Source organism: Capra hircus, chromosome 4, assembly GCF_001704415.2.
Source record: "Capra hircus breed San Clemente chromosome 4, ASM170441v1, whole genome shotgun sequence".
Taxonomy (NCBI): domain Eukaryota; kingdom Metazoa; phylum Chordata; class Mammalia; order Artiodactyla; family Bovidae; genus Capra; species Capra hircus.
In genome coordinates, this window is record NC_030811.1 from 3,312,271 (window position 1) to 3,335,642 (window position 23,372).

General features: G+C 47.1%; 1 protein-coding gene across 3 annotated transcripts in view; it reads right to left on the reverse strand.

Moving 5' to 3' along the window:
- Nucleotides 1–23,372, reverse strand: part of DPP6 (dipeptidyl peptidase like 6) — a 974,485-nt gene that overhangs the window by 332,520 nt on the left and 618,593 nt on the right. For all 3 annotated transcript variants that reach the window (XM_018046661.1, XM_018046659.1, XM_018046660.1), the window contains exon 3: nt 12,767–12,865. In XM_018046661.1, the coding sequence (XP_017902150.1) occupies nt 12,767–12,865 (99 nt within the window). The remainder of the gene's footprint in view (nt 1–12,766; nt 12,866–23,372) is intronic.

Here is a 23,372-nt window from a genome sequence, read left to right on the forward strand (position 1 = left end):
AGAAGGCATTTTCAGTGTTAAGCCAGACAGAACCCTTAAAAAGGCCAGCTCTGTCACGTGTAAGCTGTGTGGCCCAGGACAAGTGACTGGACCTCTCTGATCCCAGGAAGTTTTACCTGCCACCCTGGCGTTACTAGGAAGCATTCTGCGGCTGCGTCATTTCTGAGGTTTGTTCTACTTGCCTTGTATATTTGGGGTGGATGAAAGCCCCATCCAAGGATCTCATCTGGGAAAAACTAACAAAGCGAAGTCGCTTGGCTGTTCCTTGTTTGCAAAGGGCAGGGGTCCCAGAAATGTGTCTTTTCTTTGGAATAACTCCTTAGTTTGACTTTCTAGCTGTTGTTGAGAAAGGCTGCCTGGCACCCGAGGCGGGGCATCGGAAAGAAGGGGTGCCTAGCAAGCTGGAGTCTTCTGCATAAGGACCCTGAGTAAACGAGTTGTTTGTTGTTTCTTCTGGGAGAGGAGATTGTGAGGAGCCCAGGATGCGCAGAGAACTAAACGGTCTGAACAGGAAGAGAAGCCTGTGACCCAAGAGACGGCCCTGCCGGGAGCGATAGGGGTCAGTCTGAGAAGCCAGAAACCAAGCACTGAAAAGGCCCCCAGACTGCGCATAGGACCTGAGTCCACGTACAGGCTTCCGGGTGATCCCACGCAGCTGAAAGACTTCCCGTGGAGCTGGTGACACCCCAGGGTCCCTCGTGGGGTGGCTTTGAGTGACTCTGGAAACACAGCATGCTAAGGACTTAGCACATTTTGCATGTAATCAGTAAATGACAAGGACAGAAACTATGTCGTCACTGTGGTTCAGTTGCTAAGTCGAGTCTGACTCTTTGCAACCCCATGGACTGCAGCACGCCCTGCCCTGCCCTTCACTATCTCCTGGAATTTGCTCAGACTCATGTCTATTGAGTTGGTGATGCCATCCAACCATCTCATCCTCTGTCACCCCCTTCTCCCCCTGCCCTCAATCTGTCCCAGCAACATAAGCGAGGTGAACAAATCTAGAATCAGGAGCTTCTTTACCATCTATTAGATTCTCCCTATTAAAGCAGGAAAAGAGAAACACCCCCGTCACTGCCGTTACACACATGCATGTGATTTCCTTCAATGGCAAGAGTTAGCACAGATCAACAGCCTGGTTATCATTCCATCAACCAGAAGCTCATTTGCGCAGAGTGCTGGGCCATGCGTGCTTGGAGCCGTCCTTCAGTCAGGTCCTGTTCACAGAGACTCTGCCACAAGCCAGACGCTCCGCTCCATGAGGGAAACAGGACAAGACAGCAACACACTCTCAGCCCCGAGAAGCTGCTTTCCAGGGTGAGGCAGCGCTTGCGCTGAGTCGCTCAGTAGTGTCCGACTCCTTGCGACCCTGTGGACTGCGGCCCACCAGGCTCCTCTGTCCTTGGAGACTCTCCAGACAAGGATACTGGAGTGGGCTGCCACGCCCTCCTCTAGGGAATCTTCCCGACCCAGGAATCGAGCCCAGGGTAAGGCAGAGATGGAAGCAAACAGCTGAATGCAAATTAGATGCACCGTCGGCCCGGGGTTGAAGGGCCACTGGAGATTACACTCAACCATGGACGAGATCAACTGATTCATTTTATATTAATTAAGAAGGTGATCAATGTTTGAAAAGATGTCAATGATAATTAATTAGCCTCTAGTAGACTGATGAGGGTAAGGACTTGGGATAATGTAATTGAGACAATGAATGATAACGTCAGTGCCGGTAATGAGGGTCACTGCATTTCAAGGATGTAAAACCTCTAATTAATAGGACTTTCCGGTTTTGCTTTAAAAAGACCATTCTAGACTCAGAGGAATATCACCCCGGGCTCAACAGCTGCAGTATAGTGGGGCTTACGGAAATTCACAGGCCGCTTAATTTGCATGAAACTAAAATAAAACGAGGCTGGTTAGTCCCGGTTTGTGAGCTGTGGGGCTGAAAGTACCCTTGCCACCCCACTGCCAGGCAGACCACCTGCCCTGCATCCCGGTCTGGTTTCCAGGCGGGCCTTCAGCGGTGACACGCGGTACCTCAGGGCACGCCCTGAGTGATTGCCGGGGGAGGGGGCGGATGTTCAGGAGAAGCCCCCTAGTCAGGCCTGGAGCCCTGGAACAGCCACAGAACAGTCTGAAAACTGTCTTTCCACCTCACTGAGGATGCAACATAACACGTAACTCGCACTTGAGATCTCTTTTCTCAAAATGAAAACATGCACACCTGTGTGTGTGTGTGTGTGTGTGTGTGCGCGCGCGCACGCGCGCGTGTGTTTTCATATATGCAAATAAAGCCTGTCTCTCTGTAACGCAAAGAAACAAAGTTGAAATAGGATTTTACTCTTTGCTTCTGCCAAGGGTCTTCATTCAGTTCAACGAAACAGAGGCTGTATCTAAATTTCCCAGGGAAGAGGCACTTGCCAACTGAAAAGTGAGGAAAAGATTCAGAAGGGGCCTCTCTCTACTGGGAGCGTGTTGGCCCACCTAAGCCTGAAGAGATGCAACTCCTCAAAGGAATTACTACCAGCAGAAGGGCCCCCTCAGACAGAAGACCAAAAGCAAGGAGCGTGATGTCCACAGCATTCGGGGCCTCCAAAGGGAGGAACCAGGCTTGTTCCCCTCTCTGCCCCAATCACTCCTTTAGCTGCTAGTGAAGCAGGTCCAGCCCTGCAGAGTGGGGACCCCAAGACTGGGGACCCTAAGACGATAATCCAGGAGATGCTCAGACGGAACTGTGAGTTCAGCAAAGAGCAACTGCTTCTCCTTGGGAAAAAAGCCAGAGAGAATTTATTTTGGATCAAGCCATAAAGAGTGAATGAGGATTTCCGAAGCAGAGAAGTACTGAATAAAAGCACTTTCATATACACAGAGCCAGAGAAAAACAGAGAAGAAAACTAAGTTACTGAATGTAGCTATTGTTCTCATTTATTGCTATTATTGCTTCTACTGCCCTGGGCACTCACTGCTACAGCCTTTGGAATGCTTCCTGCAGGTATTCATAACTCCAAAGGACGGTTAGCAGATAATCATTTTCGCTCTCACACTGGAAGTGTGGGCATTGCATTAAGAAGAAGGCAGGACGATGCAGACAGGGGGCTGCTGAAAGCACCTCGGTCTGAGGATACATCCGGGACCACTGGTGGGAACAAGCTTCACTGCACTGAGACAGTCTGCGGCAGGCATAGCTGGCCTCACACCAGACAAGTGGCTTTCTCTTCCCCTGAGCAAGGGGAAATCTCGAAAACTGTTCAGTAAACTGGGGCTTTACCCAAACGTGTACTCTAATTGTATTTCACCCGTTTCTCATGGGCTTTAATCAGGCACAGTGACGCTCTTCAATGTGCATTCTATGCAGTGACTTCAAATGGTAACTAAATCCTTACCTCCACCAGTACCGAGCCATGAAAGAACGTTTTCTCTTTCTGAGACCTGACCTTTCTGGGCATTCCTCTGCAGTGACTGCTGGCTGACGGGTACAGGTGGCGCCAAACAACCCTTAGGGGAACTTTTTGACTCTGCAATTCTAAAGACTTAATAGTTTCAATTGAAAAATGTAGCTTTCGAAAAGCAGCGGAAATACCCAAACCTTTGTAAACTGGAATCCCTCCTTCATCCCCCCCACCCCCTGAGCTTTAGAAAAAGAAATCCATCTGGTCTTTCAGAATAACAATAGAGAAGGGGAGAAAGTAAATATGGAAATCAGGCTGCTTTGAGCTTTGTGAACTATCTCAATTTTATCTTCTAAAACATATACTTTTCCAGGATCAACCAGCCAGCTGATATTTCCCGACATTCAAAGGAAGTGATTTTCTCCAATTTTACAGCCTCTCTCATATCCTCCCTCCCGGCGCCTGGATGAATGGAAATGAGAAGCAACAAGGGAGCCAGCAGCCACCACGGGCTCTCACCACATTCCACTGAAGTCCAGAGAGAGAGCGGACTGGGAGGCCAGGCCTTGCCTGGAGCTCGCAGACAAGCCGATCCGGCCCCGGCAGCAGCTGCTGCCAACCATCCCCGAGCCCAGCTGCGTCCTGAAGACGCTAGGCAGGGAGAGCGGGTCCCCCGACGGGTGCGGGTGCCTCGGCTTGCTCAGGCCACAGCCTGCAGGCTCGCCAGCCCGTTGCCAAGGTTCAGCCCAGGCCGCCTTCCTAAGAGGGAATCTGCAACAGCAAATAAGCTTCCTGAGAAGGTGTGTCATCCAGGAGTCTCCCGGGGTGCTGTGGCTTCAGGCTACCTGTGCAGAGCGGCCGACCCCATGAATACAGAGGGACGCTCTTTTCCTGTTGCTGGCAAGTGTGATGAACAGAAGAGCTGTCTGCATCACCGACTTGATGGACATGAATTTGAGCAAGCTCTGGGAAACAGTGGGGACAGAGGAGCCTTGTGTGCTACAGTCTACAGGCTTGCAAAGGGTTGGACACTACGCAGTGACTGGATAGCAGCAGCAAATACAGATATCGCCCCCTGTTTGGGGAATTAGCCTTCCCCCCATCAGTCTGAAACAGGGTTAGTAATCTCAGACATGCAGATGATGCGACCCTATGGCAGAAAGCAGAGAAGAACTAAAGAGCCTCTTGATGAAAGTGAAAGATAGTGAAAACGTTGGCTTAAAATTCAACATTCAGAAAACAAGACGTGGCATCCAGTCCCATCACTTCATGGCAAACAGATGGAGAAACAATGGAAACAGTGAGAGACTTTATTTTTTGGGGTGGGGGCTCCAAAATCGCTGTAGATGGTGACTGCAGCCATGAAATCAAAAGATGCTTACTTCTTGGAAGGAAAGTCATGACCAACCTAGACAGCATATTAAAAAGCAGAGACATTACTTTATCAACCAAGGTCTGTCTAGTCAAAGCTATGGTTTTTCCAGTAGTCATGTATGGATGTGAGAGTTGGACTATATAAAGAAAGCTGAGTGCCGAAGCATTGATGCTTTTGAACTGTGGTGTTGGAGGAGACTCTTGAGAGTCCCTTGGACTGCAAGGAGATCCAACCAGTCCACCCTGAAGAAAATCAGTCCTGAATATTCATTGGAGGGACTGTTGCTGAAGCTGAAACTCCAATACTTTGGCCACCTAATGTGAAGAACTGACTCATTGGAAAAGACCCTGATGCTGGGAAAGACTGAAGGCGGGAGGAGAAGGGGACGACAGAGGATGAGATGGTTGGATAGCATCACCGACTCGATGGACATCAGTTTGAGCAAGCTCCAAGAGTTGGTGATAGACAGGGAGGCCTGGTGTGCTGCAGTCCATGGGGTCACAAAGAGTTGGACACAACTGAGTGACTGAACTGAACTGAACTGATCTGCCACACAAAGCAGTCTGATGAAGGGCAACAAAATCCAACCCACTGTATGAGAGACTTGCAGGAAATGCGTTCCTGGGGCGAGTGGGTGTGCGGCTGCCGAGAGGCCGCTTCTCACTGCTGTGCCCTCCACCTGCCATCGCAAAGTCGGCCGAGCACCAGCTCTCCAGCACCCTCTTCTCCCAGGTCTTCTCTGATGCCGCCTCCTCGGGCCCCTCCTGCCTGGGAGAGCATGAGCAGCTTCCACGAGATGCGTACTTCCCACGTCTCCAAGTGGCTCCCACTCCTCATGGAGCTTCATGCCCTGTTCTCAGCACTTAAAGCACATCCCACAGAGTTCTCGCTCATCAGCTTCTGCTCTGCCCTCCTCATCTAACCACAAGAGCTGACTCCAACTAGGCAGAGACTGCTCGCTAACCAAGGCGCCACCTCGAGGCATCCCATGCATATCTTCCCACCCCACGTCTGCGCACCAGAACATCTTATTCATGCACGGCTCACCATGCCTTCTGACATCTGTCACTCTGTCTCCACTCACAGCTGAAACTTCCACTCCCTGAAGACTGACCGAATTAAGTCACCTTATATTCACTGGAAGGACTGATGCTAAAGCTGAAACTCCAGTATTTTGGCCAGCTGATTCAAAGAACTGACTCATTGGAAAAGACCTCGATGCTGGGAAATATTGAAGGCGGGAGGAGAAGGGGACAACAGAGGATGAGATGGTTGGATGGCATCACCAACTCGATGGACATGAGTTTGAGCAAGTTCCGGGAGTTGGTGATGGACAAGGAGGCCTGGTGTGCGGCAGTCCATGGGGTCACAGAGTCAGACACAACTGAGCGATTGAACTGAACTGATGTACTGAGAGCCTACTGAGACATTAACATGATCATGGAAATAGACATTTATTTTCATTGAAATATGTTTATGATAATGTGTTATAAACTTTCCCCCATGTAATAAACATGGTCAGCATTGTCCCACCAATTATATCTAAGAGGATAAATATGAAAATGTAATTTTATTACAGGGGATTTATTTTTATCCTTTAAAATAGCATTCTCTGTTTTCTACTTTAGTACAATAAGTATGTAATTCAGGTCTAATAAAACATTTGATACAACACACACACCTAAGCTCTCACGGTGCCGTTTCACTACTCTCTACCCGTCAGTTCCAACAGATCACACTCAACCCCTCTGTTTCTCTGAATGGAACCCTTTCTCACTGGCCACCATCCTCTCCCAAGAGCCTGAGTCACCTGGTCCGATGCTGTCCCCCTCTGGGCTCCTGGATGGGTCTTCCCCGCGGCTGCACGCTGTGGACGGGCATCCCTGGTGGGGCTCGGCCCCGGGGCCTCTGCGGCTGCTGCCCCACAGGGGACATGCGGGACCCTCTGCCGCAGAGAGCTTACTCGAAGGGTTCTCACAGTCAGATGTCTGCTTAAGCCAGCTTCATCAGAAAGAACTTCCAACCATTCCACGCAAAGTAGCGGATCCATAAGTTTCCTTATCCTTAAAAGTCAGTTGTTTAAGTTGCAAACGGGAGAATGTTCCAGAAGGGCCAGCAGATGGCCACAGACTGGGTACTTTGCTAAAGATTCCAGACACCGAAAGGTAGAAACGAAAGCACTCCACCCAGCCGTGTAATGATTCCCGCCTTGAACCAGAGCCAAGGCCCGGGGGCCACTGAGGAGCATGGCGCCCGGTCCCGCCTGCTGCCACGCCTGCCCCCAGTCCTGCATCCCTTACGTGGACTGAGACAAAACGGCCGACGTCAGCCAGGAGTGTCTGACTGAGGATTAGACAGGGTCGCAGAGTCGGACACGCCTGAAGCCACTTAGCAGCCGCAGCGTATTCTGAAGGCAGAGCTGGCGGTTCTTGGTGGGTTAGATACGAAGCACAAGAAAAAGAGCGGGGACGACGATGACCCCAAGTCTTCCAGCCGGTTCTGCCAGAAGAACAAAGTTCTCATCAGCTGATGTGGGAGTGGCTGTGGATGGGACTCCCCAGGTGGCGCCAGGGGTAAACAAGCTGGCTGCCCGTGCAAGAGACACACGAGCCGTGGGCCGCATCCTGGGTCGGGAAGATCCCCTGGAGAAGGGAAAGGCTACCCGCTCCAGCATTCTTGCCTGGAGACATAGAGGAGCCTGGTGGGCTATCCATGGGGCTGCACAGAGTTGGACAAGACTGAAGCAACTCAGCACGTGCATGGTGCGGGTGCTTTTTTTTTTTTTTGGCAAGGAGGGGGTGAACTCATATTTGGTGATATTAAAGCTAGGGTTGTATGTCTGTGAGACATCTGAGAACTTCAGGGGAGAGGTCTGGTCTGGAGAATAAGTTAGGGGTCATCAGTAGGTGGAGAATATTTAAAGTCATGAGACTAGATGAAAACTCGGGGGGAGTGAGTGTGGACACTGAAAGCGAAGGGGAAGCCTGAGAGCCAGGCCCACCAGCATCAGAAGTCAGAGACAGCAGCTGAGGAGATAGAGACAAAACCAAGAGGATGTGACGACACGGCGGTCAAGTGAGGAAGCTGGCGCAGGTGGAGGGCGGGGGGGACAGTGTCAAATGCTGCTGACGGCAGACTAAGCAGAGGTCTGGGATGCGAAGGTGGAAGTTAGCAACCTGGAGGTTCCTGGCGACCTTGACAAGAGAAGAGTCAGGGAGTCCTACGGCTGAAAGCCTAACCAGGGTGGGCTTAGCAAGAGCTGGAGAAGCACCTGGAGACGGTACGGGGCGCCCGTTTCAAGCTGCAAAGAGGAGCAAGAAATCGGGCAGGGCCTGGCGGGGAAGGTGGAGCCCAGCTGAGCCTCCCGCATGTTTTTGGAGACCCAAGCAGCAGCATACCTGCTTGATGACGGGAATAATCTAACACAGAGATGAAACATTGACACTGGAGAAGAAAGGAGACATGTGCTGCCATTATTCCTCAAGTAAGTGAGGCACATTCACCCCTAACGCCTGGAGGCTGAGCACAGACAGGTCACACGGCGCTTCCAGGCTGGGGGAGGCGCAGAGCGAGCGGCAGGTGCAGACGCTGGTGGGTAAGGAGACGAGATGGTGGGAGTATTCTTTTCCTTTCTCCTGGAAGGTTTGGATGGGCAGTAGAATGGGAAGAAAGTTTTGAGGGTTAAGGAAAGAGGAGAAGGTCTGAAACGATTTATCATCTAGGGGCTGGAAAGAATGAGTAGACAAGCAGGGTCCAGGAAGATGGACCAATGGAAGTGAACAGACCTAAACGTCTGAAGTGACCTAAGGCCGCATCACAGAGGCCGCCTCCGATCACAGCATCCCAGCACAGCAGACTGAGAGGTGCAAAAGGCTGAGAAGCCCAATGCGGCCAGAAGAGTTTGCTCAACTAAGCAAGCATGGGGTGAGACCACACGCTGGGTAATTCCAAGAAGCACAGGCCTCTTCCTTTGCAGGTGGGAGGTTGAGTGAACTCAGATGTCGCCAGTTGTACTGTTCTATGCATCTCAATAGGCTAGCTGCAACAAATACCTGAGGGAAGTCTACAGGGGCTTTAGGACATGAGAGAATTAGAAGGCTGTTACACCAATCATTTTCAGGAAAGGTAGATCAAAAAAGTGTCCCCAGGATGAACGTGGGTGAGGAGAAATGTAACTCCAATTCATTTTTTTTCCTGATAAATAAAATGTATTAGTTCTACACGATTAACTCCAATATTAAACTGAAGATAATACATTTGTTAACTTTAATGGTTAATGTTCACTAAAAAAGTCAAAGTCTCTTTCTTGGGGAATTGCACTATTTTTCTTGATCACTTGTATTCTGTTAGTTCAACATAGGCACCATGGGAATAAGGAGTCCTAAAACAGAGAGTTAAGGAATTGCAATAATCCTGAAATACTCATAACCTACAGTCTTGATTAAACACACAATGTAGCCAGCGAGGTTGAAGAAACTGGCTGCAGACTTTGGTTAAATACAATGTAGCTATTTATAGATACCAGTGCAGCTGTTTATAGGTTTGAATCTGAATTTTGCTACTTATTAGCTGTATGTTCAAGTCATTTAAACACCCTTGGCTCAGCTTCCTCATCTATAAAATGCGAATAATTGTGTGTGTGCCAAGTCACTTCAGTTGTGTCCAACTCTTTGCAACCCCATGGACTATAGCCTGCCAGGCTCCTCTGTCCATGGGATTCTCCAGGCAAGAATACTGGAGTGGGTTGCCGTGCCCTCCTCCAAGGAACCTTCCTGACCCAGGGATCAAACCCACGTCTCTTATGTCTCCTGGATTGGCATGTGGGTTCCTTACCACTAGCGCCACCCGGGAAGGCCAAGTGAATAATGGTAATAGTGAGAATTAATTGACTGAAAGTGTGCAAAGCACTTAGCCCAGAACTTAGGATATGGGAAGCCCCCAGTAGATGATGTGATGATGATGGTGGTGGTGATGGTGATGTAGTGATGTGTTGGTGATGGTGATGTGGTGATGATGGTGGTGATGGTGATGTGGTGATGATGGTGATGTGTTGGTGGTGGTGATGACAGCAAGGAAGACGACGGAGAGGAAATGCAGACAGAGGAGAAAGGAGGAAGAAGAGGAGATGAATGAGGCTGTTGTAGTGATGATGGTGGTAGATGGTTGTGGCGGCAGTGGTGGTGGGGGTGATTCCAAGTCACCCAAAGGGAAACTGTTCCATGGGCAAAACCATGTCTTTTTTGGGGTCCAGCAACTTGCCTGCTACATTGTAGACACTCTGCTGCTGCTGCTGATGCTGCGAAGTTGCTTCAGTTGTGTCTGACTCTGTGCGACCCCATAGACGGCAACCCGCCAGGCTTCCCTGTCCCTGGGATTCTCTAGGCAAGAACACTGGAGTGGGTTGCCATTTCCTTCTCCAATGCATGGAAGTGAAAAGTGAAAGTGAAGTCGCTCAACCGTGTCCGACTCTTCGCGATCCGATAGACTGCAGCCCACCAGGTTCCTCCGTCCATGGGATTTTCCAGGCGAGAGTACTGGAGTGGGGTGCCATTGCCTTCTCCGTGTAGACACTCAACAAACACTAATTAAATGAATTAATGTTCTGACCATTTCTAAAGCTCATCTCAGCTCCACGACAATCAACAATCCTATGAAATGTAGGATTCTTTCTCTGGGTTTTCACATTTAGACTTGTAAGGTTAGAAAATGAATGAATTCCTTATGGCGTCTGTGAGACTCACATTGTAAGGCACAGTTAGTCACCACAAAGTCACTTCATTCCCTTTAAGCTACCGCATCTTCAGGGAGCAGGAAGAAAGAGACTGATCAGGAAGAGGGATCAGTGAAAGGAGGAGGGGGCAGCTAGGAAATAGAGGGGGAGGAATCAGTTATGTTCCCTTGGATTTCTGATGGTGCCTGGTCTCTGGGGAGACCTGACCACTTGGTTACCCCACAACAAAACTTCACACTGTGCCTGTAATTACAAAGAAAGACTCCTCTTACAAAAGCTCCTGGACATAAAAGGCATGTTTCTTTGAACCACAGGTCATCTTATGAGTAGATTTAACCCGCTGGGCATTTTCTGCTGGGCACAAGGCCACTTCCTGACTGCTTGTATTAACTCCCAACTTTGCGGATAGAATGAAATTCTGGCCAGAAAGGCAGCACATCTCAGGACCAGCTCTGCGCCTCTGCAGCATAAATTAGTTCATGAAAGACCAGTGCCTTATAACAGCAACCAACAAGGGTTCCTGTAGAAACCTGGGTGCCCTGGAGCCTCCAGATCTCTGCCTACACTTTTTACATCGTCTGCATAGGGAATGCTGAGGCAGGCCAAGCCGGAGGCCACGGAAACTCTATTCTAAAGGCTTGCCTGTATTATTTGAGCACTCATGGGGCCTTTGCAGGGCCCGCCTCCGACTGCCTCTGAACCCTGTGCCTTTGAGACCGAGGGTACGCACCATCTTTGAAACTCCTTCTCGGGAAGAACGAGAAAATCATAGCCTTCCTGCACTTTGTGTCACGACTACCACTGGTCACTCTGTTTGTCTCCAGGATGATGCTGTGCTCCTTAAGAAGACAGTCATCACCTTTTATTCCCAAGATCTGGCCCAGGGCATGCGATCCGTGCTCAACCCTCTCTCTGCGATGGGTACACACAAACAGGAAGCAGATGCCAAGTCCCCTCAGGACCAAAGGTAAAAGTATTTCCTCAAACAACAAAGAGCTTGGCTCTGTCAGTGATCTGGATTTCTGTGTGTGCCTCCTACTGGTATTCACAGTACGCTGCTCTCATTTCTTCCCAGTTCCCTCTTATAAAATGCACTCCCTCTGAGATTCAGCTGCTCCTTTCATTTTTAAATAAGCAAATCTAAGAACCAGGAATTAATACAGAAGCCACAGTGAAGGACAAAGGAGAAGCTATTGCCCAGTGGGAGATGGAAGGCAAAGAGTCACTGCTGGTTGCTTTTCGACAGTTTGCGAAGCATAAATGGCATTTCAGAGGAGCTTGACAGCGAGAAAACATGCCACAGTGTCATTCAACAAAGTATCAGCAGAAAGCGCACAAAATGGGGAGGAAGGTAGGAGACAGGCTTCCAGCTTCAGCTGTGTCACGAACTAGCTCCGTGACCTCAGAGAAGGCACTTAACCTCTCTCGGCCTCATTTACTATAAAAGCCAGGCTGTGAACTGACCTCTAGTATTCCACTACACAGGTTCTCTGCCCCGAGGATCAGTTTTCAAGTGCATCCCATGGAGGCTAAGACGAAATGAAAGCAGTATCTGTGGAGATAACTGGAGAGGTCCTAGGACCAGACTGTGCAAGAGGGATGCAGAGAAGCCTGCAGAGGATGGGCGGGCAGCCACTTACATCCTTTTTCCCCAGGACTGCAGTCTAGAATTATTTCAGGCCCAACTAAAGGAAATAGGCTATTTTGAACCAACAAATGTATTATAAACAAACTGCCTTTCACCTCCAGTTCTATGTTGCTTTGTGGTTAAAAAAAAAAAAAAAATCCCCCAAACAAGAAAACAAGATTTCATCTAGACTGAAATTCAAGAGGAAGATTAAGTTATCCGCATGTGGGCACTGGACTCCACTGTTTCCTTCACTAGGCAGAGTTCTAGAAGAATGCCTTCAGTTCCTTCTTGAGCCTGGACCTAGTTGGGAGTGAAAGCGAGAGGAGTGCAAAAGGGTATAAAGAAATGCGGAGAAGGGAGGGAGGCTCAGCTGCGTCTCGCCCTGCCCTGTTGCTTAGCAACATCTCACGTCTGGGTCTGAGAAGCAGTGACTCAGGGAGGCGACCCTGAAGACCCATTTCTCATGAAGGAACAGCCTGATTTGACCAGACACACATTTCCTTAGAATGAGACAACCACAGCAAGAGCTCTGTGGGTCCACTTCTACAGCCAGAGAGAGAAGGTGAAAGGCAAATGGCAAAACCCAAGAGCTCAGAGTGGCAGAGAGCAGGAGAGATTCCCCAAACGCACTCAGGACTCACCACTTATCCATTTAGCCTCGGGGTCGTGGATTTTGAAATCTTCACTGAAGAGGTCTTCCACAGTCACCTTCTTCTTTTGAGACAGACTGTTATCTTCCGCTAGAAAAGAGCAAGGCGCAGAGACAAAAAATTTTATTCCTTGGTTAAAAAAGAGAGGACCATAAAACATTCTGATTGCCACCCAGAAATGGTAAACAGGGTTAAACATAATTTCTATACCTAGTGCTGAACAAAAGCCAGGCATGCTTTTTGCTTTTATCAAGAGCTTAGCTACCAGGTGGCTCAGTATTAAAAAAAAATCCGCCTGCCAATGTGGGAGATGCCAGTTTGATCCCCAAAAGGAAATGGCAACCCACTCCGGTATTCTTGCCTGAGAAATCCCACGGACAGAGAAGCCTGGTGGGCGGGCTACAGTCCACGGGGTCATAAAAGAGTCGGACGTGTCTGAGGGACTGAACAATCACAACAAAGCTATCAAAAGCTATGGTAAGGGGAATCGCAGTACGGTAAAACGGCATCGCTATGCCCTCTCCACCTGTAAAACATAAACAACCGTATTTCTTAGATATGAAGGTGAATGACTGTTGAAAAACTGACTGATGAGCAATAAGGTGGAAATAGTTTAAAAGAAGAGAAGGGATCACAACTGTACTATGTAACCAGTCATTCATGGAGCAGTCATAATGGCAACAGCAAACCACACACTGGGCGCCTGAAATCCAAAACCAAGTAGCGCCTTCCTTAGGTATTTATCCCCCATATGCCTCACTCATTCCTGGCTGCCTTCAGGTTGGGGAGTAGTCCTCCAGATAAGGACACACCCCACATTCTGTGTGCAAACTACCAGATTCTGACCTCCCCGCCTCCCCTGGATCAGCAGGCTTGGGAGTAAGCACCCGGGATAAGACTTGAACTTCCATCCCAAGAGGAGGTATTCAGGTAATGACACCAGCGGGGAGACTTTAGGAACCTGGCAGCTTTTATCCTACTCCTAAGGCTGAAGCTTCTGGGGATTTAGGTCTGCCTCAGAAAGGTTCCCTCATTACAGGCACAAAAACCCATTCATCTACGTTGACAAGACAATAGGCTGTCCACCTTCTGATCTGCGAGTCTGAGCAGATTAAAGCCGGGCAGGAACAGAGACGCAAACGCAGGAAACAGAATGTGTGGAAGTGTCGGGGGCAGGAGACGGGATGACCGGGAGGCCACACTGCATGGGAAGCTGCGCGTTGAGCAAGGAGCTTGGCTTGGGGAGGCCATCTCTCTGCGGATAGAGAGGGGTGGGCTGGGGGAGGTGGGAGGGAGGCGCCGTGTGCATACTTACAGCTGAGTCACGCTGCTGACCAGCAGAAGCCGACACCACATTGTAAAGCAAGAGCACCTCTCCCCCCAAAACCCCCACCAGACAGGACATCAAACCACCCCCACTGCTGTTATACTAACAAGACACTCTAACCTTTGTCTGATGTCCCTCATCTACGCAGAACGCTTATTTACGACCCTGCTCTGTGAAATAAGAGATGTCTCTTTTGCTGCCCTTTTCCTGGAGATGCCTGTCCCATTTCTCTAGTTGTGTGCTGGGCTGCGGCGTATTTCTCTAGTTGTGTGCTGGGCTGCGGCGTGGGGTTATCACGAGTGTTAGCTGGGGTGTGTAGGCCTGTGGGCATCCTGGGTGAGGTGGTTTCAGACCACCGCGATTTTACAGGGGGATGTTTGGTTGTTCTGTCTGTTTCTCTCTCCAGTTCTGGCTGTTGAGCCAGCCTTCACTTCTTGGGCTGCCATAGGGCTTGCCCTCAACAGTACCCTTTGCCTCTTTCAGCTTTCTGTTTCAAATTCTACGGCAGGTTGGGGAGACAAAAAAAAATTTTATATTACAGAATGAAAAAATGATAATCTCTGAATGAAATCCTCAAAGCTTCTAGGATTCTAGCGTATAGATTTTGTTACATCGCCTTTGGTTTCTTCTTTGTGGCCTCCCTGGGCGTGAAAGATTACTGAAATTCGCAGAAATGTTGCACGCGGACTTGTACCTTGCATATCAAATAGGATTAGTGCATGTGAAAGTCTCTTAAATGTACAGAACGATGAGGCTTGAGGTGGCCTTCCTGTTAGACCTGATGGTACGTGGAGCTCTCCTAGGTGCTAATCAAAGCACGTTAAAACCAAGCCCGGTTCTTCCCTCTAGGACTTTCTTATCTGCCTCTGAAGCAGTCTCGAAGAGAGATGCGCCGCTTCAAACACGATGCATTTCAGTGTAGAGAACAGACAGTAAATGAAAACCTTAAAGATCACTGGACATCGATCTAATAAAGTTATCCCGTGAACTAGTTGATAAATAAGTCCTGGAGCGCTCACGCACTTTTAGTAATTAGAGACGACAAAAATGTACTATAAACATCAAACTTGGTAAGAGACTAGATCTTAATTTTTCCCACCCTAAAAAAGAAGCTAATCATGTGGCCTTACAGAGGGTGTTAGCTGATCCTACAAAGGCAATCATATTGCAACACGTAAAGGCATCAAGCCAACATGTTGTACACCTTAAACGTGTGTGTGAGTCACGCAGTCATGTCTGACTTGTTGCGACCCCGTGGACCCTGAAAGGCTCCTCTGTCTATAGGATTCTCCAGGCAAGAATACTGGAGCGGGCTGCCACGCCCTCCTCCTGGGGATCTTCCCGACCCAGGGATCGAGCCCGCCTCTTTCACGTCTCCCACGCTGGCAGGCGCATTCTCTACCACTAGCGCCACCTGGGACGCCGTAAACTTACACAGTGTCAAATATATTTCAATTAAAATACAATATATAAAACAAGAACAAAAGTAAATATGTCAGAGACACTCAAATACATGGTCAGAAAATAACTAATCATATTAAAACTTAAATTTTATCGAATAGACACTTCTATTCAGGGGTGGTTCTAGCTGCACGTTTTGGTATCCGCAGGAAGCCCACCAAGAGTGAAAGACTGCCTTTAAACAAACTTTGGGTCAAATATGAAAAGCCAACCTACTCACTTTCTGAAAAATTTTTCTTTTCACAAACGACTGTTCTATGCATCAAAACAAAAAAGGTGTTTTTTATTTTTTATTTTTATTTATTTGCCACACTGCATGGCATGCAGGGCTCCCTGACCAGGGATCGAACTCATGCCCCCTGTGTTGGAAGTGTGGAGGCTCAACCACTGGACCACTGAAAATGTGTTTTATTTCTATATAACTACTACTTCCTTGGCTTAAAAAAAATACTTTAAAATCTTATATGACTTAAATAGGGAGAGCCTACAGTGACAGCATTACTATATACTATTACTACATACTACGGCATTACTGTAGAAAGTGCTCCGTTCAAGCCGGGACAGGCGCTTCTGCCAATAGTCAGCCCTCCCTCCTCAAGACACTCTCCGCTCGCCCCTCTGGAGCCTGACGGCTTGTTCACACGGTCAGGTGCTCTCTAACTAAGCTACTGACTTACAGCCTGATGCATTCCAAAATCCTTTGAGGTGGGGACAAGCACAAGGGAATGCCATGTTCAGAAGTCAGGCTGAGCCCCAAAGAATCACAAATGAAAGACCCTGTAACTGATTCTGACTCTGCGAATCTCAAAGAGGAATGGAGCCGGCGCTGAGAGAATGACCACACTGCGAGAGCGACGGGGCTGAGGGCGGCCGCGCCTGGCGTGCCGGAGGCTGCAGGACAAAAAGCGGGGGGAACTGAGAAAAGACCCTGCTGGCCAAGATAACATAACGGAGGAACATTCCAGCTGGGAGGGCTGCAAGGCCATGAAGGCACTGATGACTGCCGTGCTTTCGGGAGACTGCGAGCGCGTTGGTACTGGTGCAGCAGAAAGTGTGAGCTGAAAATGTCCAGCGAGGAAGGTATAGTCTCCCATATTTGATATTCTGAAATCCCATTAGAAAAATGTCCAGTTGTGGCTTTTCTTTAAATATCCTGCTTACCAGTCAGTACTCTTTACAGTCTAAGAACTGCCTTTCTCTGCATCAGGAATGTTATCAATAACTGTCCAATTCAATACTGCTTCTCCGTCATTCCAGACCCCACTGGACCTCACCAGGAACCTCTAGGTCCCCTGCATTTTTATGTCTGTGGAAGGATTTGCATTATGTCTTCAGCTCAATTTTTATCTATTTTTTTTTCTTTAGTGTATCAAGCTCTTTCATTTTGCTGTTTTAATTTTCTAAATAACTTATTTTAATTCCTAATATTCCAAATTAGCTTTATCAAGATCATCTGCTCTTAGGTTACAAGCTCTATGTAACTGATAATTTTGAAAAAAAACTTTTTCAAACTGATAATTAAACTGATCAAACTGATAATTTTGAAAGAAAAGAAAACTTGTCAGTCATTTTCTGCTGTGCCTAATAGATTTCTATTTCTTTGGAGTCAAGGTCTCATGTGCGTTAAGCTGGTGAACTGCTTTCAGGGGATGGTTTCTTTGGGTCCTTGTGATGTAAAATGACAACTCTAAAATGTTTTGCTGTGTTTGGAGGACTCTGACAGTTATTACCTCTCAATCCTGCAAGGAGGAGGAAAGAAAGCCATTTTATGGAAGGTAGACCTGAGCTCCTAAGAGGCTAAGTGGCTTCTCTAGAGATGTGCAGGAGGACAGTAAGGCCAACATTAACCACATCTGCAGGAGAGTTTAAATACTGACATTATTCACAGAATCTGGCTTATTCATAACATATTCCAGAGCCAGGAAGCTAATAAAATCACAAAACGCAGGTAACGTTTATGATGATCCTGATAAAACACTGCTCTCCAGGTAAAAATGTTTTCTGTAATAAAGAAAAGATTGGGAAAAACTTTTAAAGGCATACATTTCCTTAACTGGAAAAGACTTGGCTATCAAATCAGATCAACAATCACAGGCACACAGCAAGCGGTCACTCTGCTGTGAACAGTGTGGGTGATATCAAGTACCAAGTGCTTTAAAAACTCGAAGAGGAAAAGGAAGTGGTGGGCATGTCAGGTGCAAATCCACAGGGAGACAGACCCCAGCCTGAGACGCAGAGCAAAACTACTCTAATGCTCAGAATCAGTCACTGGGAAACTTGTGTGTTATTTCTATAGAGGTTGATAATCGGTGTGCGTTTCCATACAAACACCTAAGGAAGAACATGCGGAAATCAATTTGTCATTTTTCAGTGTCTGCACTGTTAATTCACAAGTTCCAGTGACACAGAGTTTGCTGAGAAGCAAGTCGCTGCAGCCTTTTCCATTAACAAGCATCCTAACACAGCTGTGCAGAGAAGGAAAAAGCTCAGTGAACACAGAGGGACCGTGCCTGCGTGCCAGTGCAAAATGAGCACTCTGTGCCAGATACGGTCAGAGGTTGGGTCCAATAATTCCAATCAGGTTCCTCTTCTTTTTTAATAGGAAAAGTACAATAAATAACAATGTTTGCTGTACATACTACACATATTTCTTCAGTAGATTTTTGACATAATGAAAGAATAAATTTAGTTATGCTTCACTATCAACGGCTTAGGAACAATGGCATTTAAACCAGGTAACATATCAACAACCTCAGATATGCAGATGGTGCCATTCTAATGGCAGAAGGTGAAGCGGACCTAAAGAGCCTCTTGATGAGGGCGCAAGAGGAGAGTGAAAAAAGCTGGCTTGAAACTCAACATTCAAAAAACCAAGATCATGGCATCCAGTCCCATCACTTCTTGGCAAACAGAAGGGCTTCCCTGGTGGCTCAGTGGGTAGAGCGTCTGCCTCCAATGCAGGAGACCTGAGTTTGATCCCTGGGTTGGGAAGATGCCCTGGAGAAGGAAATGGCAACCCACTCCAGTATTCTTGCCTGGAAAATCCCACGGACTGAGAAGCCTGGTAGGCTACAGTCCATGGGGTCGCAAAGACTCGGACACGACTGAGCTACTTCCCTTCCCTTCATTTCACTTCAACTTGAAAGCAGTGATAAATTTTATTTTCTTGGGCTCCAAAATCACTGAGCACAGTGACTGCAGCCATGAAGTTAAAAGACACTTGCTCTTTGGAAGAGAAGCTAGGACAAACCTAGACAGCACAGTCTAAAGCAGAGACATCGCTTTGTCAGCAAAGGTGCACACAGACACAGCTAGGGTTTTTCCAGCAGAGTTGGGCCATAGGAAGGCTGCGCGCAGCAGAACTGAGGCTTTCGAAGTGTGCTGGAGCAGACTCTTGAGAGTCCCTTGGACTGCAAGGAGATCAAACCAGTCAGTCCTAAGGGAAATCAGTCCTGAATATTCATTGGAAGGACTGATGCTGAAGCTAAAGCTCTAGTACTTTGACTACCTGATGCGAAGAGCTGCCTCATTGGAAAAGATTCTGATGCTGGAAAAGATTGAGGGCAGGAGGAGAAGGGGACGACAGAGGATGAGACAGTTGGATGGCATCACCGACTCAATGGACATGCGTTTGAACAAACTCCGGGAGACAGTGAAGGAGAGGAAAGCCTGGTGTGCCGCTGTTCACGGGGTCGCAAAGAGTGGGACACGACTAAGCAACTGAACAATAGCAGCAGTGCTACGGCCTAAGTTTAGAACATTTTCATTGTTCCTCTCTAAAACTCCATGTCCCCACTCCCCACGTCCACCCATTTCGTCCCAGTCCTAAGCAATGAAAAATTTGTTTTCTGTATCTATACATTTGGTTACTATGAGTAATTCATATGGAGTCGTATAATATCTTGGTCTTTTTATTGGTATATTTCATTTTCAAGTTTCATCCATGTGATAATATGTAATAATATCTACCAGCACTTCAGTCCTTTTTGTGGGTGAATAATGTTTCAACCCTAATAGTGTCGAGCATCTTTTCATGCGTTTATTGGCTATTTCTGTATTTCCTTTGGAGAATTATCTCCCCTTACCCAGACTGTAAAAAATGCGGAAGTTGAGAAATTCACTTCACTAGATGTGGCTTAACATACTTTTGCCAATACGACTGCAAGATCAAAATCTCAGGGTATTCACTCACGTAAAAATCTCATTGAAGAGCCTAACTGTGTAACTCATAATCTTCTCAGCCGTCTTGGCAGAAGCCAAACACAGAGATGGGAGTATCTAGCTAACCGCTATGGAGGGGTCTCTGGTCTAATGGAATGAATGCCCAGGACATACATAGGAAACCCACAGGTTCTTCAGAATTGTGTATCTGCAGAAGCTCTGCCAGCTTGGACTGAGAAGGACAGAGAGACTATGAAAAAAGAGAGGGCTGGCAGACCTCCAGCCTCCTCAGACAAGAAACATGCTGATAAAACTACTCAGCTGCAAACTCATGCTGCCTTTCATGAAGAAGAAACATGATCCCCGGAGGACAGAGTTACAATCTGCAGACCATTATTCCCAGGACTTAACACACACAGGAGCATGCCCAAGTGCACTTAGAAGTGCTTTGGAACTGGTAACCCCTTTTTTCCTTCAAATTTCTCCGTTTTGGAACAGAAGTACTTATGACTGTTACCCTATGCCTGTCTCACCATTACTTTCAGGAGAAGACACCACTTATTTCTTTAGTTCCACAGGTTCACAGTCGTGATGAATTGTGCCCTGGGATAGAGTATACCCAGAGTCTTACTCACAACTCATTGAGATTATTTAGATGATAGCATTTGGGACTGCTGAGCTGATGAAATTTTGGACTTTGAATTAATTCTGGAATAGTTTGAAACTTCTGGGGTCTCAGAACGGAGTGGATATACTTTGTATGTGGGATGGATGTAAATCTTTGAAGGCCAGAGGTCACACTGTGTAGGCAAAATAATACACAGCAAAGATGTACATGTTGCTCAGTCGTGTCTGACTCTTTGTGACCCCATGGACTGCAGCACAGCAGGCCTCTCCCTGTCCATCACCAACTCCCGGAGTGAGGTCAAACCCATGTCCATCGAGTTGGTGATGCCAACCCACCATCTCATCCTCTTGTCCCCTTCTCCTCCTGCCCTCAGTCTTTCCCAGCATCAGGGTCTTTCCAATGAGTCAGTTCTTCGCATCAGATGTCCACATGTAATACTGTTATGGATTGAACCGACTCTTCTCTCTCCAATTCATATGTGGAAGCCTTAATCCTCAATGTGACTATATCTGGCAACAGAGCCTCGAAGGAGGCGGTAAAATGAGATCATAAACGTGGGGCTCTGGTCCAACAGCACCGGTCTCCTTGTAAGGAGACAGGACTAGAGACAGAGCTCTCTCCGTCTCTCTCCCCCTGCGCATCCAAGCACAGGAAAAGCGATGTGAGACCCAGTGACCAGGTCCATTTGCAGCCAAGAGGAGAGGCCACACTAGAAACCAACCCTGCTGGCCCTTCCCCTGGCACTTAAAGACTCAAGAACTGTGAGAAAATACATATCTGTTGTTTGAATCCACTCTGTGGCTTCATTAGGTCAGCCCAGGCAAATAATACAACCAGCATTTTCAAAATTTCCGTTTCCAAAGTTTTGCTGCTAGTGCCTAAGACATACAATCAATATTTGAATATAGACCTTGTATTCCATGTTCTTTCTAAAACTACCCCTAAATGTATTAGCATTATCTACACGACTTTTTCATTTTGTCTGTAATGAAGATAGTTTTACTTTTTAATGTCAAATAGAAATAATCCATTAGGATTGCTAAGAAAACGGGTCTGTTTACTAAAGTCAAAGTCCAAATAAGAGTAAGCTAGCTGCAGCTACTGAAGAGTCTATTTGACCTGAATACCTCTAGACAAGCTGTTTAGTGACAAAGTACTACAATTTCTCTCTCCATGTGGCTTTGTCTGCCTTATCAGGTTTTAAAGAGAAATACATGTCTAAGCCAAACATTGTCAATGTTTTAAATGAATTATCCATTAAAAAATTTATGTATCTATTTATTTGGAATAACTTCTCTTTTTTAATTTTTCACAGATTTTTAGGTGATTATCCATAGACTTTGTAGTACATGGTAAAGCTGCAACCCATTCTTGATACTTAGATGACTTCATTGTTTTCAATACAGAAGCAAAATGCTTTTGCTTTTGTTTCAAAGATCTGCGTTCTTTTTTGTAAGCACAGTTGATTTACAGTGTTGTGTTAGAATTTTCCACTTTAAAATCAACCGTTTGGTGGGAGATTTTATTAAGTGGGACAGTGCACATGTCACCGATGAGAGCTGGCTTTCCCTCGAGGCTTTCCCACGAGGTTTTCCCACAGTGGGAGGAAGAGCTGGAGGGACCATGTAGCATGGAGCAGAAGGCTGTCTGGGCACTAGCTTCTCTCTCTTGTCTGGCGAGAAGCCAGGAGACTCCACTGAAGATCAGCAGAACAGGAAATGCACTTGTAAAGACATTTTCATAGGAATTTACGAAAGAGATCTCTAGAGCAGCGGTCCGCAACCTCTTTTGGCCTCAGGGGTGGGTTTCATGGAAGACAATTATTCCACAAATGGGGGAGGGCAGGGTGGGGGAGGACGGTTTAGGGATAATTCACGCCCGGCACATTTGCTGTGCGCTTTATTTCTGATCTAATGCTGCTGCTGATGTGACTGGAGGTGCCGGCCCACGGCCTGGAGGTCGGGCACCCCTGTCTAGAGGAACTGAAAATAACCTGATAGTTTCTCCAACCCAGAGTAGAGAAAAGAAAGCAGGAGGAAATGTGAGTTAAATGTTCTACTTGGAGGGGAGGCAGTCTGTGAATACTGATATATGAACGTCACATTGCAGTGACAGAAATAAATACCGGAAGAAGTAAAATCAGAAATGGTCCAAAGTAATGATACCGAGGGACTGGATGCAGCACGGATAGTATGAGAAAAGTATTATTATTTTTATTTTAATTGTAATTGTTAATACCTTTTTCACTGTTTTTCTGTTTATTCATATTATTTGGGCAATAAATATTAATGAAGTTATATTCTGATCATAAAAATACACTCATACCCAAATTAATTGCCTGAATGAACGTGCGTCTTCATGACGCATCAACGCCAAGTCAGCTAGTTTGGTCTCCCAGAAGCACAGGGGTCTCTGTGAACAAAGAGTGCAGCTCCCAGCAGAGAAACGGTGGGCAGGGCAACGCTTTACCCAGTGAGGCAAGAGCAGGCATGTCCAATGCAACGTCCAACCCAAAACATTGGTGTCACAACAAACACCTGAACATGTTTAAGGGGTGATTTAGTTTCAGGAACCTCATCTTCTGCCACACAAAATGACTGTTTCTTAATTTGAAATTTACTGACTTTGTTGATTGACCTGTATTTATTTTAATTTGGTTGTTGCTCTCAAGTTTATATGAATTGTTAAGTAGAGTCTGTATGTGTTTAATGAATGTTTTTCTTGGGTTCCAAAATCACTGCAGGCGGTGACTGCAGCCATGAAGTTAAAAGACGCTTGCTCCTTGGAAGAAAAGCTATGACAAACCTAGACAGCATATCAAAAAGCAAAGACATCACTTTGTCAAGAACCATGTGCACAGTCAAAAGTATGGTTTTTCCAGTATATATGGATGTGAGAGCTGGATGATAAAGAAGGCTGAGCACTGTGGTGCTGGAGAAGACTCTTGAGAGTCCCTTGGACAGCAAGATCAAACCAGTCAATCCTGACAGAAATCAACCATGAATATTCATTGGAGAGAC